General features: G+C 53.9%; 1 protein-coding gene across 5 annotated transcripts in view; it reads right to left on the bottom strand.

The window, feature by feature from the left end:
• Positions 1–17157, bottom strand: part of LOC122391479 (probable nuclear hormone receptor HR3) — a 78239-nt gene that overhangs the window by 36452 nt on the left and 24630 nt on the right. For 2 of the 5 annotated variants that reach the window (XM_043385425.1, XM_043385427.1), the window contains exon 1: positions 14218–14569. The exons of 2 other annotated variants lie outside the window; for them this stretch is intronic. In XM_043385425.1, the coding sequence (XP_043241360.1) occupies positions 14218–14299 (82 nt within the window). In that variant the 5' untranslated portion in view covers positions 14300–14569. Of the gene's footprint in view, positions 1–6732; positions 6781–14217; positions 14576–17157 lie in introns of those variants that run through there. One more of the 5 variants, XM_043385424.1, reaches the window with a different exon arrangement.

The following is a 17157-nucleotide window of genomic DNA, read 5'->3' as shown; positions in this document are numbered from 1 at the left end:
GCCCGCTCGGCCGGCCGCCGCTCGGCCCGTTGCCGAGCCGTGGTGACCTTGAGTCGGCTGGCGGCCCGGCGGCGACCTTGAAATCCATTGACCCCCCGGGGGCCGGCCGTAGTAGCGCCGTAGTAAGACCGGCCTCGGTGGCGCGCGCCGATTCAGGCCGGCAGGGTGAACGACCGGTGCGCGGGGCGGGCGGAGGGGGCCGCGGCGAGCCCCTTCCGGACGGAGACGGAAGGGGGCGATACCGGTGGGCACGGAAAGGAGCACGGAAGGAAGGAGGCCGATGAAACACTTCCACTATCGAAAGGAAATAGGTTTGGTGCAATGTAGGGACAAGGTCGTTGTCTCCGTCTTATTCCTAAGCACATTACACTATCTAAATGAGAGATTTCATACAGCAATGCTCTTACGTTTGGGGAGACATATAATCGCACCTATACCTAAACTATAGCTTTATCGAACTTCACAAAACAAGTGCCCACATTTCCGTCGGGCGTCCCTATCGATATCGATAGGCTCGCATGTGCAATTGATTGTGGGTTATCGATAAGCCCCTCGCACACCGAGCGGTACCCCGATATCTGTGCGTCACCGGTTGGCAACCACTCCCCGTGCTCCTAACAGCCGGCCTGGCGTGCCCGCGGTAGGGTTCAACAGCCGCCCCCGCCCCGGGCCGATATCGATGCACGCGCAGCGCGTTCCGGCACACCCGGGCGGCACCCGCCCCCGACAGCGGGCTGGCACGGGGCTGGGGTTGTCGCCCGGGGCTCACTTCCGACAGGAGTGCAGACGGCAACTGCAGGACCCGTGCAACACGTGTCACGGCGGGCGACAGAGCGACAGACGTGGGGTCCGATAAATGGACCGGGAGCGGGTACAGATGGGACAGGACTTGCGTAAAAAGGACCTGAGTTGGGACCTGACGCAAACTGATCAGGAGCTAATGCATATTGAGGGACCAAAACCCGACAGATCCGGCTCTGCCGCTTGAGAACCAAAAGACAAAAGTTCGTCGGTGCAAGCTCTCGGATAATTTTTTTGATGATTGATCGTGGCCGTGGGGATGTAACCTCACAAACCACCAGATGTTGCCTTATTTAGCGCCCCCCCCCCCGAACCACGCTGCATTCCACAACATACACGATTTACGCACGCACTCCCGCTCCCCTACGCACGCACAGTTTCTGAAAAGCGTTCCTTCACCGGCCAAGCGAGCCGCGAAGGGACCACAATAGCGGCGCGCGGGAGGCTATTGCGGCGCGCGGGAGGCCATTGCGGCGCGCGGGAGACTATTGCGGCGCGGCGGTCCCCAGCGACCCGCCGGTGGATGCCAGGTTCCGCGTTCCGGGTTCGTACACAGGGGAGACGGCGGACCCAGCTGAGGGCAGGTTGGCCCGGGTAGGCACCCCAGCAGCTCGAACAAAGGCCCCGTGCGGGTGGGACGGTGAGACAGCTGGTTTTTTATCGACGGGCGCGCCGCCGCCTATCGAAGGAGGGTGGAGGGTGGTGCAGATGTGCTGACAAAAACCAGGGGCGGATTATGTTTTAGGGAGGGAAGGGAGGCCATATAATATAGAAGTTGAAAGAAAAAAAGCACTTTTAGTTCAAGACACTCGGATAAGAAAGTGCTAGACATGTTGCTAACAACCGATTACAAATGTTTACGATTAGCAGTTATTCGTGGCAGTTCTTCGCCAGCATTAAATGCGATATCTTAGCTTCTTTGACGAAACTAATAGCGAGTTTTTAAATATGTTCCGCAAGACTCCACCACTCAATGTTATCTGTCTACGCTTGAAAGATACAATATCGGTATCCCGCCACTGCCTTCCTCTACCAGCAATTGAGAATCGCTGCGGCCTGCGGCTGCAGCTGCTGCTGCCCTACAGCAGATCAAACATTTTTCTTGATTACACTTTGCTAGCTGTACTTGGTAGAAATAGTGGTTCATGGATCCTTGGGACGATCGCCAGTATCACCTGTTTACCCAACGGCTGGCTGTTCTGACACCACTGACACTATTGACACACATCGGCGTGTCGTTCGGTGTCGGGAGGGCAGGATGCACCGGTGCGACCTCAGCACAACACACGTGCTTAGCCAGCCGGTCGTAGGGTGAGGTCAACGACCCATTGCATACACAACTGGGAGCGATCAGGCCACGGGAACGGCCCGCGCCCGCTTCATAAACCTCGATCGACATACCTACGCACAAAATGAAAATAAACCTTGCAATACTATACATAAACTGCGCCTTCTACAGTGTTAACAAAAACCCAAACGAAACAGTTTGATAAAAAGAAGCATTACAAAAGGTGGTGCGTTAACAAAAAATACCATGAGAGACGGATGAAGCATGTTTTTCAATGCATCAGCCTCGTGCCAGCAATCAAAACAAGCTGTTGCGCACCACGGCGAACTTCAGAATCATACGGCTAAATCGCCAGAGCGTTAATCGTAGATCGCATCGCCACGTCATGTGTGAAACGCTCACGCGATTGTCATGCCTACATTTTATAGCAACAAAAAGTAAAGTTGTAGGCATATCTGCGTATCATTAACGCAGGAAGTGGAGTTTAAAAAGCATTTCATAAAAGACATCAAAATGCAGATACATTAGATAAAATGCTGCCAATGGGGTGCCCAACCGAATCTTTAAGGGTTGGGTGCAAGATGTCAAAACGTGTCTAGAAAATCGGGTTTCAAAGGTGGGCGCTATGCTCGCTAAGGCGTTATTGGATGCCTACCGAAATCGTGCAAGAAAACTTCTGTCTTATCAGCAGTATTTTACCAATGTACCAAGACCCAAAGTATTTGGCAGAAAACCAGCAAATACTATCGGTTCATCACTGCCCTAAGGAAATGAGCAAAAATCATCACCTCAGAAGCGACCCTTTTCACATTCCTGCCGCTATCTCCGGGAGTTAAACGCGTTGTTTTGGTCCCCTGGTTCCTCTGAGCGGGAAGATACCATCGGATAATTACCTCCACGACTGTGCCGACCCTAGGATATCTACACCTGCCGCTGGTCAACTGGGAAGGACAGGGGGAGACGACAGCGGCCCAACGGACACTGCGGGGGAGGACTCGAAACGAGCCGGGACTGGTGAGGAGAGGACAGGAAGGCGTGTGTCGGTGGATTATCGGGGATTATACCGACATTGTGTGGGTTTCGGAGAAAGGATCAGGCAGTATGGGGTGGTATGGTGGAGAAGGATGGTGGTATTATGGAGTATGGAGGAGACTGGTGGTTCTAGATAGGTGGCTTGGCGGCAAGGGGTGGTGGTTCTTGGCGGAATATTGATGGTGGAATAGTGATTTTAGGCATAAAATGGTTAGACGGCGATGGATGTTAGACCCACGGCATTGGAGCACTTCTTCCAAAATAAATCACTCTTATTTGTCATCGAGCTTTCATAAACACATGGGGCAATCATGAAACATGTCCAGAACTGACATGTCAGCACTGACACAATCTACCATCACAATCATAAAATGCAGGATGTCTCTGTCAGACTTGCTTCTTCCAGTTGTCTATTCCACAGAGCCACGGATGTTCCCTCCTCAGAGGATGCTGGCGCAGCTGCTGCCCCCTTTCCTTTCTCTGTCCGTCAGCTGCTGTTACAGTCTGATCAGCAGCTGGCGGGGCATTCGGTCAGCATCGGTCCGGACGGCGGGTCAGCACCCTCCCCCAGAGGGGTCAGCAAACTGACAGGTCAACCACTCACTCTGGGGATGCGTTAGGCTAGGCCCTCATAACAAGCATGAGCCTCTTCTTTTCTCTACACCTTCCCATTCCACCTGAAAAACACCGATAATCACATTTTTTCATCGGAAGCTCTCCTCATCTGACCACCGTTTCTGGTGTCTCCCGTTCCACACTCTTCACGTCTCCTGGCTCGCTCCTGATGTCTCCTGGCTTGCTCCTCCTGTATCCTAGTATGCTCCTGCTGTCTCCTGGCTCACCCCCATCATCTGATCGCCACTCCCTCATCTGACAGTCTCTCCCATCATCTGACTACCACTCCCATCGTCTGACCGCCACTCCCATCATCTCACAGTCTCTCTCATCTCACCGCCGCCCGGCCGTCTCCGTGCCGTCCGTGTCTTCCGTGCCACTCATCTCCCGGCTCCGGAGGCCGCCACCGTCCGGACACTGCTGCTGATGGACGGCCAGCCCACGTGCAGCGGTGCCATCATCAGCACCAACGCCGCCGCTGGGCGGGCTGCGAGCATTTCCACCGGTAATGGAGTCGGCTGGACGAGTCGCCCGACGGGGCACCACTCAGAGGCAGCTCGGGCACCACCGCAGCACCACTCCGGCACCACGACAGCACCACTCGCCACTACTCCAGCACTATAACACTACAGTAGTGCCAGCATTTACTAGTGTGCAGGCCAGCCGCGGAAGCCATTGAAGAAAAAACGCGATACAAACCCCGAATATGCTCTAAGGACGGTTAAGATGGAGCAAAGGGGAGAGCGAATGAGCCGCAGGGGAGAGTTTTAGGGGAGGACGGGTGTTTGATGTCGATTACCAGTCAGTGGGTGGTGAGATCGATAACAGCAGCAGGGAGGGTGACCTGTTTAGATGACGCGTTAAAATTTACACTAAGGTTACACAACAAGACACCAAAACCGCTAGATAGAAATCAGATACACAGTCTTGAGAGATAATAACTTTAGGAGAAAAGTGACGCAACAATAACAGCTATAGGCGCTGCCTTGTCTACACTGTCTGTTTCTCTCTTATATCACTGAAGTTGCAACACAGAGTCATAACCTGTTATCTCCGAAAGGCCCTAAAGTCTGCCCCGATCACGACTGGCCGCGGGGACACACACATACAGACAGACAGACAGACAGACAGACAGACAGACAGACGCTGTTTGCCCCCAGAGACGACCACGCCGCACGGTGCGCCAGGTGTGTGCTTATCGCGGCGCTCATCGCCGCCGACGTCGGAGACGAGGAACTTTCTCTCTCGACTGGAGGCCGGAGCGCTGCAACTCCGACTCCCGACCGAGTGGAGGTGCGGAGAGGCGGGGAGAAGGAGAGGACCGCCACTGCGCACTGTGGGGATATTGGGAAGAAAGGAAGGACTACGAAGCGGATAAAAACATAATTTATTATCTCGATATCCTAGCGTTTCCAAACGTTCATTATTATAATCGATTATATAGTATCGATGCTTCAGGAAAATATTTCATTTTTTGTTTAATACGGCTAGCATTCCTCGCAATCATTTAGCAAAGTATGAATAATCAATTTTGGTTGAGTGGAGGGGTCAACAAATTCTAGGGGTCAGATTCCCTGACCACCGCAATAATCGGCGCTCGGCCTAGCGGCGGCGGGCCGCCCCCAGTTGGGCACCTGCTCCGTTCTCCCACGGTCCTGTCCAGCGTTCAGTTTCCCGAGGGCGATCGGCCCGGCCCTCCCCTCGTCCCCTGCCGGTCCCCGCGCGTCCCCACCCCGGGGAGGCGCCGCGGCGGGCGCACAAAAAACGCGGAAGGGAGCCGGGCGCACGCTGCGGCGCGGCGCGGCCCGCACAACCCGGACATGGAAAGGAGAGAGAAAGAGAGGAGGGATGGACGAAGAATGGGTAGAACGGACAGCAGGGACGCCGGTGGCCGGGTGCGGAGCGGCGGCGAGGGGGAGGGTTGACGGGGCGGGCCGTCAACAGGTGACCAGCGCGAGCAGGGAGGAGGAAGACAGAGGGTGGCGCCGGGAGGGCAGAGGACGGGGACGCCGTCGTCGCGCGCGTCGCGTCGCCACGTGGAGCCGGACACAGCAGCTGAGCTGCGGCCGGCCCCGCGACGAGCAGCCGCCGGTCGTTAGTGGTGCCAACATCGGCGGCGCAGAGAAATGGGGGACATTTACGGCGCGTCTGGAGGCAGAAAAACGCCAATGCTGCGGTTTGGAACACGTAAACGTGGGCTCGGGTGTTTGGGTGATGCACAGCTGAAAAAGGAACAGAAAAGAAAAAAAGAAGCGCTTGCTAAAGGGAACCAACTAAAAATAAACTTGGAAAGGGGATAAAAAGAAGAGATGCACCATCGCGTGTTTATCTAAATGCTAAAAGCAACAGGTAGAAGAAGACAATTTGGATTGACGTTGAGCCCAAACGATCCCATGAATCGCTGCACAGTCCATAATTTTTCTTGTGGTAGGCGGAAAGCAACTTTCATGAGCAAGAAAAACAAAAAAAGTTCGTACAATTCCCAATAAGGTAGGTAACTATTTTGTCGTACGCTGGACCATCTTATAAAACATACATTTTCGCATATACGTGCCACTACAAACTTCAACAATTCATCACTTAATTCTCCTAAGTTTCAATATCAAATTAAACGCATTTTTTTCTACAATCATATCACACCAAGTTCCTGAAAGAAATGACTATCTATGATGCGTCAATCTACAGAGCATATTAACTTTACAACTGACTTTGCACACTGTACTCCTTTTTTTAAAACTTTGAACAGTAGTGTCGCCGACGATTTGTTAGTAAACCAACACCAGACATCCATGTTAAGCTGTAGCAAAAGAACATAAAGCCGTATTTACAATATGCAAGTAATGCAGTTTTATTATCATATTGACTAGCCACTAATAGTAGCTTTTACCGTAAGTCCCGTCACCGGTTCCGAAAAGGTTCATGCAACAGCAATAGAGACAAGTTAAGAAGATTTTCAGAAGAGATGAGGGATAGCAAAAATAAGACGATCAACTGACTTTTCGGATGGCTGACTTGCTGCAGGGTTTGCGGCACCAAATAATCAGCTAGAAAAGAACAAGTCATACGTGAGTCCACGCGACTGATAAACAAATATAAAAAATCAAAAAGACAGAAAACACAAGAACTAAGCTGACAGAAAATGAAGAAAACTGAATTAGGCATGGCATAAAACAAAAATGCACCCAATACAAAACAACAACAGAGCAACGAAGCAGCAACTGGAACGAATCATATGGAAGAGGTGATTTCTACGGGCGGGGGCAGGGGTGGGATGTCACTACCTGAGGAGCGTCCCGGGCGTCACGAGGCGAGCGTCACGGCCGAGCTGCGGCGTCAGCTATACGATGAAATCGTCACGTCACGTCACGTTATATCACGTCACGTCTGACCGAACGAGGCCTTCTGCTATGCAGCGATTACCGCTTCAGATTAGTCTCGTGTAAAGACAGCATTAAAGGAAATAGTTCACTTTCACGAAATTATTTTTTTTTTGCAACGATTTATTATTTTTTATGTTCAAAATAATCAGCAAAGAAAATAAAACCTTTTTATAACAAAATATTTTTTTTCTATATTTTGATATAGGAAGAACTTTTCAGTTTCTGTAAGGCACACGCAATCCAGTATGAAAAGAGCATGGGTCCCGAAAATTCTTCAGAAACAGAGAAATTATCGCAGCCACCGGCATTTGGGCGATCTGCTCGATCTGATAATGTTCCCCTGAATGTCCTAATTGATCAGTACGAGAATTTCTCTAGAGTTCTCGTAGATAATTTCTCTAGTTTCTGAAGAATGTTCGGAACCCATGCTCTTTTCATACTGGATGGAAATATATGCAAGGCACACATCCTCAACGCAAGACACCTTTTTCGGGACGAGAAATAGAATATCTTTGCCTAGGGTGATCGTTGGGCTGTAAAAGCTCCTGATTTATGCTCGTCTCAGCCCAAGCTACGGAACTGCTATTCCAGTTCAAAACCCATGTTAAAAAGTGAACTATTTCCTTTAAGTGTCTGCGTTTCCGCCATCATTGTTTTGAGGGCAGGGAGTTCCATATTGGGCAAGTAAACAAATAGCTGATCACTTGACCGTGTCGCAATGTTCCCAAGGTAGAAATGTTGCACCCAGCGTTGTTTCACGTCTTCAACGTCTCGGATTGCAAATGTCGACGAGTGCATGCCATCCTACACTAAGCCTTGCCCATAAACTATTAAACACCACTCAGACTCCATTTAAACCCGCACTAAAATATCAATCATTTGCCATGAGGACAGCCAACTCCTATGCCGACATTGCGCAATACGTCTGGCTCACCTAACGCAACCACGAGCTCTGCAAACAGCCGATATTATTCCGAGAATCGACTCACAATAGAGACTGATTCGGCGGTTTTCCTGTGGCCTGAACCCGCTACGATACGCCCCTTAGATGACGTCATCCAGTTACCGTCGCTGCTGCCTCTGTAGACCTATGTACCGTCTGTTGGATCTTGTGGCTGAAACGGCGCCCCTCCACAGTCTGTGCTCTGTGCGGCCTCTCCTGACATCATCCCAGTGTGGCAGGCGACAGACCGACACCGCCCGCGGCTGCCACCTCAGCAGATCTGTCACAGCACACATTTCCGTCCCCCCCCCCCCCCCCACGGACCCCTCCGAGGGGGGGGGGGCGTCCTCCTAAGAGACCGCCCTCCTCCGAGAGAGCAGAGGAGAGGAGCGCCGCGAGAGAGGACATGGGCACTGGGTGTTTTCGTCCCCGCTGTCCGCGTTGCACGTTTTTCGTTGTCGGCGCTCGGTTAGTATGCGCGGCGTTCCGTCTTTGGTGAATGCACAGCGTGACCCACTTTCACGGGGCGGTTGCGTCACAGCGGCGGCCGCGGCGGCGGCGCGCGCTGCTGGCAGGGGCTGGCTGAGGCTGGCGGGCCGCTGTTACCTTCACCGCTGCTCAGCGGCTGCCGCTGCCGCCACTGCCGCCGCCACTGCTGCCGCTGGCCATGGTGGAATGGACCAGCGACTAGGAGGGATGTCGTGGTAAAGATGCGGGAGATATGGGAGGATAATATGCATACAAGATTTCACAGGTTGTTGGGTTTTCATGGGAGCTGTCATGAGAGCTGGGAAAGCTCATCGGGCTGCACAAGAGGTGTCAGCCCCATTCGATAGCCGAAGGTTAATAATGGAGCTGCGTAGGTGGTTGCAGGAGCTAACAACCAGAGCCTGCAGCAGAAGGACGAAATGTTCCAACAGGACTTGAAGAGTTGATGTGTGAAGCTAATATAAAGAATGAAGCCTGCACCAGGTAATAGCACATCGACCAGAGCTCAAAACTCGTCAAAAGAAGCATCTTGACAGGTAGCAATGCCGCCGCCGGGGACACAAGCTGTCCATAGAGCTTCTATGAGAGCTTGAGAGCCACCATGGAAGCTTTCAGCACCAGACGAGCCATCACGCGAGCTGTCAGAGCTCATCAGAGGATCCGACGTGTGAGCTGCATCACGAGTTGTCACAGAGTTCAGCCGTTTCGAGGCGACACCCGTCACTGAAACCCATACCATCCTGTCGCCAGGCCTGGGAACACCAGGCCATAAAACCAAAATCCTGTCGCAACTCATACCGCGCCGTGGGCCATTTCAGAACAGCAGCCTCGGCGATGTCTCGGATCCCCGAACATCTGCCGAGAGTACGTGAGGTGAGGTCCCCGGGGGCGGGCTGCGGGCCGATGACCTCATGACCCAGCCGTGTATGTACCGAGCCAGCGCCCTGGGGGCACGCGAGGTCGCCGGCCGCGCGCGGCTGGCTGAGTTTACAGCGCAGTCGGCCTTCGGCGGCCTCCCGGGGCCTTGACGGGGTCGTCGCCAGTACCTCGTGTGCAGACTACGTCATCAGCGGCGCGGGGCAGGGCAGACGACCGCCGAAACATGTATTGGTATTAGAGTTGCATAACAGTTAATCGAGAAAACTACGATTGCTGTAGAGTTACGGCGAGCGAAATGACCGACGCAGATGTTTTACGTCATGACGACGTAAATGTGAGGTAATCAGCGTTTAACCTTTGGCAGGTAATATGGATGATCATTTTTCAAGTTTCTGATCGCCTCAACCATTACCATCACGAATATATTAAAGCTCAGGTCAATTTATAAGAATCCTATCTGTCAAATGGCCAGAGTTTGAAAACATGAATTTACCCTATGACCTTCGGTCATATTGCGTATTACCCGCAGTCTCCTTCACAGTCGTGTATGTGACCAAAACCACGGACTGTGACCAGTGGGCTGTGACCAACATGGCCGTCTGCTGTTCTCCCAACATGACTACATGACCATGGGGCACCCTGATGGCTCCTCTGCGCCACTGCCAGCGTCCCAACAGCGTACTTCACTTGACAACCACCTCCCAGAGAGACAGAACCGGCCCTGCGCCACGGCCGCCGCGGCCGCGCCGGTTTTTGTTGCAACTCCTGTCCCGGCCGGTCTGCCAGTGCGAGCGCGTACTGGTCGTTTATCCGACAATGGAACTGCAGGAATGGCGATACGTGGCACACTGCTAGCGCCCGGCGTAGTGAGTAGTGCCCTCATCGAGAAGACAGGGCCTTATTGTGGTGTGAAGAGCATTTTGCAAGAGCTAGTTAAAATGTCGAGCAATTGCAAAAGCTCTGTTGAGCTCTCAGGGCGTGGCAACCTCAGTGTATGACCACAAAGTAGCCAGCTCGTTTAGATTCCAACCACGAAATGCACTCAGTGATTCTTTGGCCATGACTGCCCTTTTTGTGCCATCCATATTGACTCGGCTACTGCTTTCGCCTGTCTCTCCTGGCGGCCTGTTCAGACAGTCAGACACCACCCACAGTCGTGGCACCCGACCCGCCGAGCCCAACGGCTCGATCGTCTGTTACACCACCAAGTGGAGGGCGCGGTCGACTCTGAGCGCCTCCGGCCAGCATTGGCACACCCCCACACCCGCGGCGGGCGCCGGTCACTCTGCAACGGCGGATAGAAGGAGCTCCGTCAGAACCGTACGGCGGACACAGTGCTGCCAGATTGCAGTGAAGGCGTGTGGGAGGATCTGGCAGCACCAGCTGACACTAAGGTTAAGTGATGTGAACGCGGCAAACTCAGGTCGAGATGCATGGCCCGTGGCCGAACGGTATCTCTGAACTGCACAGCGCAGCGTTCATAACTCAATGAGATGAAATCGAACCGCGAATCAATGATGTATTCGCTGGTCCAATCAAGTGCCTGGAATGTAACCTCCATAAATCTGTGATGTGAAATCCCGCCGTGAGTTTGAAGCACACCCCAACACTTTAGCCATGACCTATGCCTTTCTATCTGACAATCGATGCACATCTTGCCGCCCACAGTCCACAAAAGCCCAACGGTTTGCTGCTGTCATGGGATGATCAAAAGGGTCCGCCAGCTGGCGATTGTCACTGACGACACCCTCTCCTCGCCCCTTCCACCTACACCCCCCCCCCCCCCCCACGTCCGGTTACAGCTTTGCCAGGAGGGGCGAATCCATCAGGAGCGGCCGTCTCTGCCAAACTGACGCTGTCATGAACCTGACATGGTGCATCGGCTCCTCAGTTCGACAAAACGTCCGTGACGACAAATCATCGGCATCGGTAGCTTCAGAACATGAGAATGAGTATAACCCTCTAGCACGTTAATCCACGTCATCACACCGCACACGCGTGGCAAGTGAGATGATGGAGCAAGGAACACCTAGCGTACTCAAAGCGGGGTTCATAGAGCACGCAAAACACAGCCGACTATCGCGCCCAGCTCGGGGCGTCGCCATGACTCATGGCAAAAGGTGCGTAGATAGATAAAGGTTCGCCGGGCGCCTTTCCTTTTGTTGGCTATCAGTCCTGTGTGATGTGACCTCTGCACTCGCAGTATAATCAGCTGATGCGTCACTCGACAGCGATATCTACTCATACAATGGATGTGCAATGATGATCACAATGCATCTTCTCGACTATTTGAAGCCAGAGTTATTCTAACAAAAGACGTACCCCGTACAACAAACACTGTCATGGTTCATTTCTGCTCAATGCCGGCTCAGTTTTGCCGACTATGACGCCGCTATCTCCCTTTCAGCAGCCCGTTCAGCAGTTCGGTAACCCCCATCCTGTGTCGACGGGTCCGTGCATTAGAGGATGACCCACATTGCGCCCGAAGCACAGGCGGGGGCGGCGCACCGAACCCCCCCCCCCCGTCTCTCCCTCCCGCCGGCACGGGGGAGGCCGGGCTGCGATATGAAAGTGCCGCGCGGCGAGCGCGTGTTTTGCGGCCCGTTGCGCCACCGCGCCGGGCACCGGGCGCCGGGGCGCCGCCGTTGGGTCCACACATGGGAGGGCGCCCCACAGCGGCCCCCGCAGTGCTGCTCGGCAGAGATTGGCCGCGGACGAGAGCGAGCCTCGGCACGATAAACAGCGCGGCTGATGAGCTTTCAGGCGAGCTCTGGAGGTATGCACGGGGGCGGCAGTCAGCCTCAGGCGTCCTCACCTCTACCGTTAATTTTTCTCTCTTTACCTTTCGGTTTGTATTTCTACACCCCGATCGTCTACCTATCTACCAATAACGGTCCCTGCGTCTCAGCGGCGACAGCGAGCGATATCGTCGCTTTACCAAGCGGCCGATATTCCACTTTCCCGGTGATTTGTATGCAGGCCCCTCTCCCGGCGACCGTTCCTTCTTCGGACGGCCATTCTCTAGCCCTCCCGGCGCTCCCTCATCCATTCGAGTTCTCTCTGATAAGAGAACCCTTCACCCTTCTCCAACTGAGTTTTCTGCAAACCTGCCGGTCACTGTCGGATATATACTGGGGCTAGTTACCGGGACCCGCGCGGCTGACACCGAGTGCCAGCCCACACAGGCCCGCTGTCAGCGCCCGCACCTAGTCCCCCCCGCGCCCCGGGCCGCCCCCCCCCCCGGCCGCCTCACGCTAGCGCCGACTTGAGGCGGCCGTCCGCGCGGTCGTTGACCCCGGCCGTCGGGCCAGCGCGCCTATCTGTGGCACCGGCCGGCGTCACACGCGTCACATAGACACGTCACGTGTGCACACTGTGCATACACACACATACAGACAGACACGCAGACGGACAGACGGCGCGTGCGGGCCTAGCGACATATCGCTGCCGGCGCGGTGACAAGCGCAGCAGGAACACCCGCTAATGCATAGTCGATCGGGCGTGACGTGGGTTCATCGATGACACGCACCAAGTGGTTCAGAAGTGAACCCTGGCCGCCAAGGTACAACGCACAGTTACATCAGCGAGTCCGGTACATCAGTGATTATCACCGGTTCTGCTCGGCAGAACAGCCCGTGGGCCGCTCTCACTGTTCAAGGGTGTCCTTCCCAACGCATAATCCCACGGCAAGTGGCAACATATTGCCTGTAACGGCAACTATCTGGGCCTCAGGGACCAGCATAGCTCGGCACTGCGTCACCTACATACAGCGTTGAGCGTACCACGCGCATTTCGGTTCGCTTGCTACAGTCATTACAGTAGTAAGGTGCGTTTCAAGCCATGGGTAAGAAATGAAATATACAGCTGGGATTTTGGACTAATATTCGCAAGACACGCTATAAAAATTTAACCTAGCCACAAAATGAGCGGCTTTGAGCGAGCGTGTTGGCTGTAGTTGGCTCGTGGCATTGCTTCACATGGCGCACGGGTTTCGTAATCCACTCGCTCGGGGCCACAGCGCGAGCAGCGTTCACAACGAACGCATTAAATAACATATTCAGCCGCACATGAGGCCCACTCAGACCGAAATGTCCATTCACACCCCGATTTAATTGGCCGTAGTCCCCGCCCACGCAGCGAACTAGGATGGCTCGTCAATTATTCGTGTAATAGATAAACGCATTCGTGGCTCTGAATGCTGGGAACAAACGACTGCCCAAACAGGGGATTGTGCGTTTCAATGGAACACAGTCCATGACAGGAAATGCTAACGCAATCTCTCATAGCGACGGAAACCATATGGCAGCCAGCAGTATATAGGGCCAGCGGACCGATGATAATTTTGGAGGCAGTAACTTAGCAGCGCTGATGAACGAAGTAAATCCACAAATGAGCTCATGGATAAGAATCAGGTATGGTTAAATAAAATAATTAGGCAACGATTTCAGTCTCGCCTCACATTCAGTCTACGTCTCAAATTTGTTAGCTTCAGTTTTAGACTCAGACTCTGTCTCTCGGGTCTCAGTCTCAGTCTCAGTCTCATGCCTCAGTCTCTCCAGTCACGCAGCAGCCCAGCCGTAACGCTCGCCTCACCGCAGAGAAAGACACGCAACGTCAGCGGCGCCGGTGTCGAAACCAATCAAAGGCCATGTCGCAAGCCTGAGTCGCATGTGGACGGCGGGGGCAATACGGCGGAGAGGAAGGGTCGGGTCGGGTCGGGGCGGGGCGGGGTGAGTCAAAAAACACCCCCGGGTCATACCGCCTGAGGGCATGTGTGAGGTGACACTGACCTTTCATTGACCTGGCGGCTGCGTTGGCGGCCTGAGGGTGCTCCATTCCAGCAGCGTGGTGCCATGTCATGGCGGGGTACATGCTGGCCGTCACCAGCCGCTCAGGCCGTCACTATTTCTGGGTCAGTCGCGGGACACTAAGGACGCACCATGGCGGCGCGCTCAGCACTCGGTAAAGCTCGCTCGGCTCAGGTCAGGTCGCAGGCCGGCATGGCTCGCGCACACAGCTCCCGCACTATCAGCTGGCTTCCGTCGACAGCCCGCGGTCGTCGGCGCCGATGCTCAGGCTCCGTGTGGTCGTTGGCACCGCGGCGCTGCGAACGCACCTCACCCCTGCGCGGCGGACGGCTGGTGACTGGCTGACTGGCGCGGCGGCGGCGGCGGCGGCGCGGCGGCGCGGGGAGCGGGGGAGGTGGGGGACGGGGGTGGTCCACTCTCCCGGCGGCGAGAAGGGGGGGGGAGCGGCGGCGGCCCGCGCTCAGCCACCCACCGAGGGGAGAGGAGGGGGCGAAGGGAGGGGGAGAGGGGAACAGGTGAGTCGGCCGCGCTACCCCGTGCCCTCGGCGAGCGCCCCAGGAGCCGGGGAACAGGGAGCAGGTCGGCGGCCGTTGGCACCTCTCAGAAGCGGGGTCGTTGAGTCGAACAATGTTTGGTGAGATTAGATCACAGCGTAAACAGGACTCGAGATGATAGCAGTGATATAACAGGCTGGGAAAATGGTGAAGATGCTGCTAAATGGTCGGCCTAAAACAAGAGCGACACATTTTCACTTTTCAGCAAACCGTGGCTATAGCAAGTGGGCCAACGAGCCCGTTGAGAGTTCACTTGTGCGCTTATGTCTTAAAACATCGGAAGCTTAGCAGAACATATACATGTGTTAGATCTTGAACTCTCAATATCGGCAAATGAAAGGTGATATTCTAATACCACTAAACATAAGCCTTCAATTGATCCCGAAATACGGTGTGGAGCAGCCTAAAAGCCAAAACAATTGTGAACACGACACCAAGGCTGCGTGACTTTGTGTCAAACACCAGATATGAAGTTGGCATAATGAAAATGGGCCCATAAAGGATCTACATGAAAAACCGACTCGTATGGCCTAAAACAGACATAAGCTAATGCAAATTCAATACCTATTAGTACTACATTCACTTTCTAAATAGCATAAAGAAAATATAACAGGGAATGAGTCCAAAAAAATCACCATAAATTGCATCAATAAAATATAATAAGACCAATAAAAAATAGAATAAAAAAATTAAATAATGCATCAAAATTCAGCAGCCGTTTATCGGGTCACCATCGGCTCAACTCCAGGTCACCTGCATCCAGATAGGTCACCCAACCACAGAGCCGCGACCCGGACATATCCAGGCTCTGCACACCCGCACCGATCGATCACACAGCCATCGCCCGGTCACCGATGACGTGCCGGGCGTCATCCGGCGGCGGCGGCGACCCTGGCGCACGGCATCGGCGGCGGCGGCGGCGGCTGTCGCAACCCGCCGCCATCCGGTCCTGGCATGAAGCAACGACGAAGCGCTGCAGAACTGCAGATTACCGACAATTATACGGCCGTGTACTCGCAGGGAGAACGAGGATTGTAGCCGGCTTCTGCCTGGACATGGCTGCACAGTGCACGTGTCGTCAAGGGGATCGCCCAAGCCCCAAACACGGTGGGATTTTTCCGAATCAAAATATTTACTTGTATCAGAATATTGAACGCGTATGTGCTTTGGGGAGAAGGGGGTAGGCAGCCGTGAAATGTCCCCATAAATAAGTCACTGATGAAGATTTGTGGTATTGCGATATGAAAGCCTTGGACTTAGGGATAACGGATAAACTATGCGCCCCGCGCAATATTTTCATCCAAGACCTTGATGACGATGACCACAAAGCTGCGGGTGCGTAGCACGCACATTGCGACAATGATTGCTCAATTCTGGAATCTTCATATTCGTCCTCGAAATCCGTCGACCAGATTTTACACAAGAAGGAAAGGCGAGTGCCGCAACAAAACCGGGGCTGAGCGGAAAACCGCACACCACCGGCTCTAACTTGTTGTGTGCGCCTAAAAACAACTAATCCAAAGCACATGATAAATCAATAGTTGCGTTTCAACAAAGCCCAAAAGCTACTTTTCTTTCTCTATACCACAGTCTACGGCCGCTGGGACCAGAATTCGCGGCCGACCGGTGCGGAGAGCAGTTCGCGTGACTTCAGCTCCCTCCACTCCACCTCAAGCTGGCCCTCTCTCCCGTGATCCCCGGCGGGTGAGTGACCCCCTGAGCCCCTCCCTGAGCCCCGTCTGACCCACTGGGAGACCTCGGGTCCTGGAGTATCGTGCAGCGGCGACCCGAAAGTACCGGCCCGCTCAGATGAGCGTGCCGTCGGTAAGGACCGTGGGAACGGATTGCGGACCGGGCTTTGGGTCAGACAGCGGCCCGGACCGGTCCACAGGGGCGGCCACCGGTCGGTTATCTATTGAGGAGGCTGATTTATTTTACCATGCCCCGTCAGCTTGCGGTGAGCCTCAGAAACTGGACGGCTTCTCACCAAGAGAGATGGTGAGACAAACCGTTGGCGGGGAACATGCAAACACAGGGCGCATGCAGAAATGAGTATGTTGTTGTGCTTGCGTGAGTCTACTATGATCATATCCACATGCCAAAAATGGCTATTTTATATGTGCAAGTAAAGTACAGGCTAACCATGCATAGGTGCTTACATCGTCACGCCACAACAATTGTCCATGGCCAACACTAATGAATTTCTACATGACAAAAAAATTGTCTTGGCAAAAACAACCATGACAAAAAATGGTATATCAATTTCCGCCTATATCTTCACGTCAATGGCTTCTCGACCAGCGCATACCTTCAAATAGGTCTGCTGAGCCATCATAACATGCACCATAACGGCAACTTTACCTCTCCC

The sequence above is a fragment of the Amphibalanus amphitrite genome, unplaced genomic scaffold (genome assembly GCF_019059575.1).
Source record: "Amphibalanus amphitrite isolate SeventyFive unplaced genomic scaffold, NRLGWU_Aamphi_draft 000439F_arrow, whole genome shotgun sequence".
In the NCBI taxonomy this organism is placed as follows: domain Eukaryota; kingdom Metazoa; phylum Arthropoda; class Thecostraca; order Balanomorpha; family Balanidae; genus Amphibalanus; species Amphibalanus amphitrite.
Note: the sequence above shows the minus strand (reverse complement) of the source record. Positions and strands in the feature narration are given on the sequence as shown.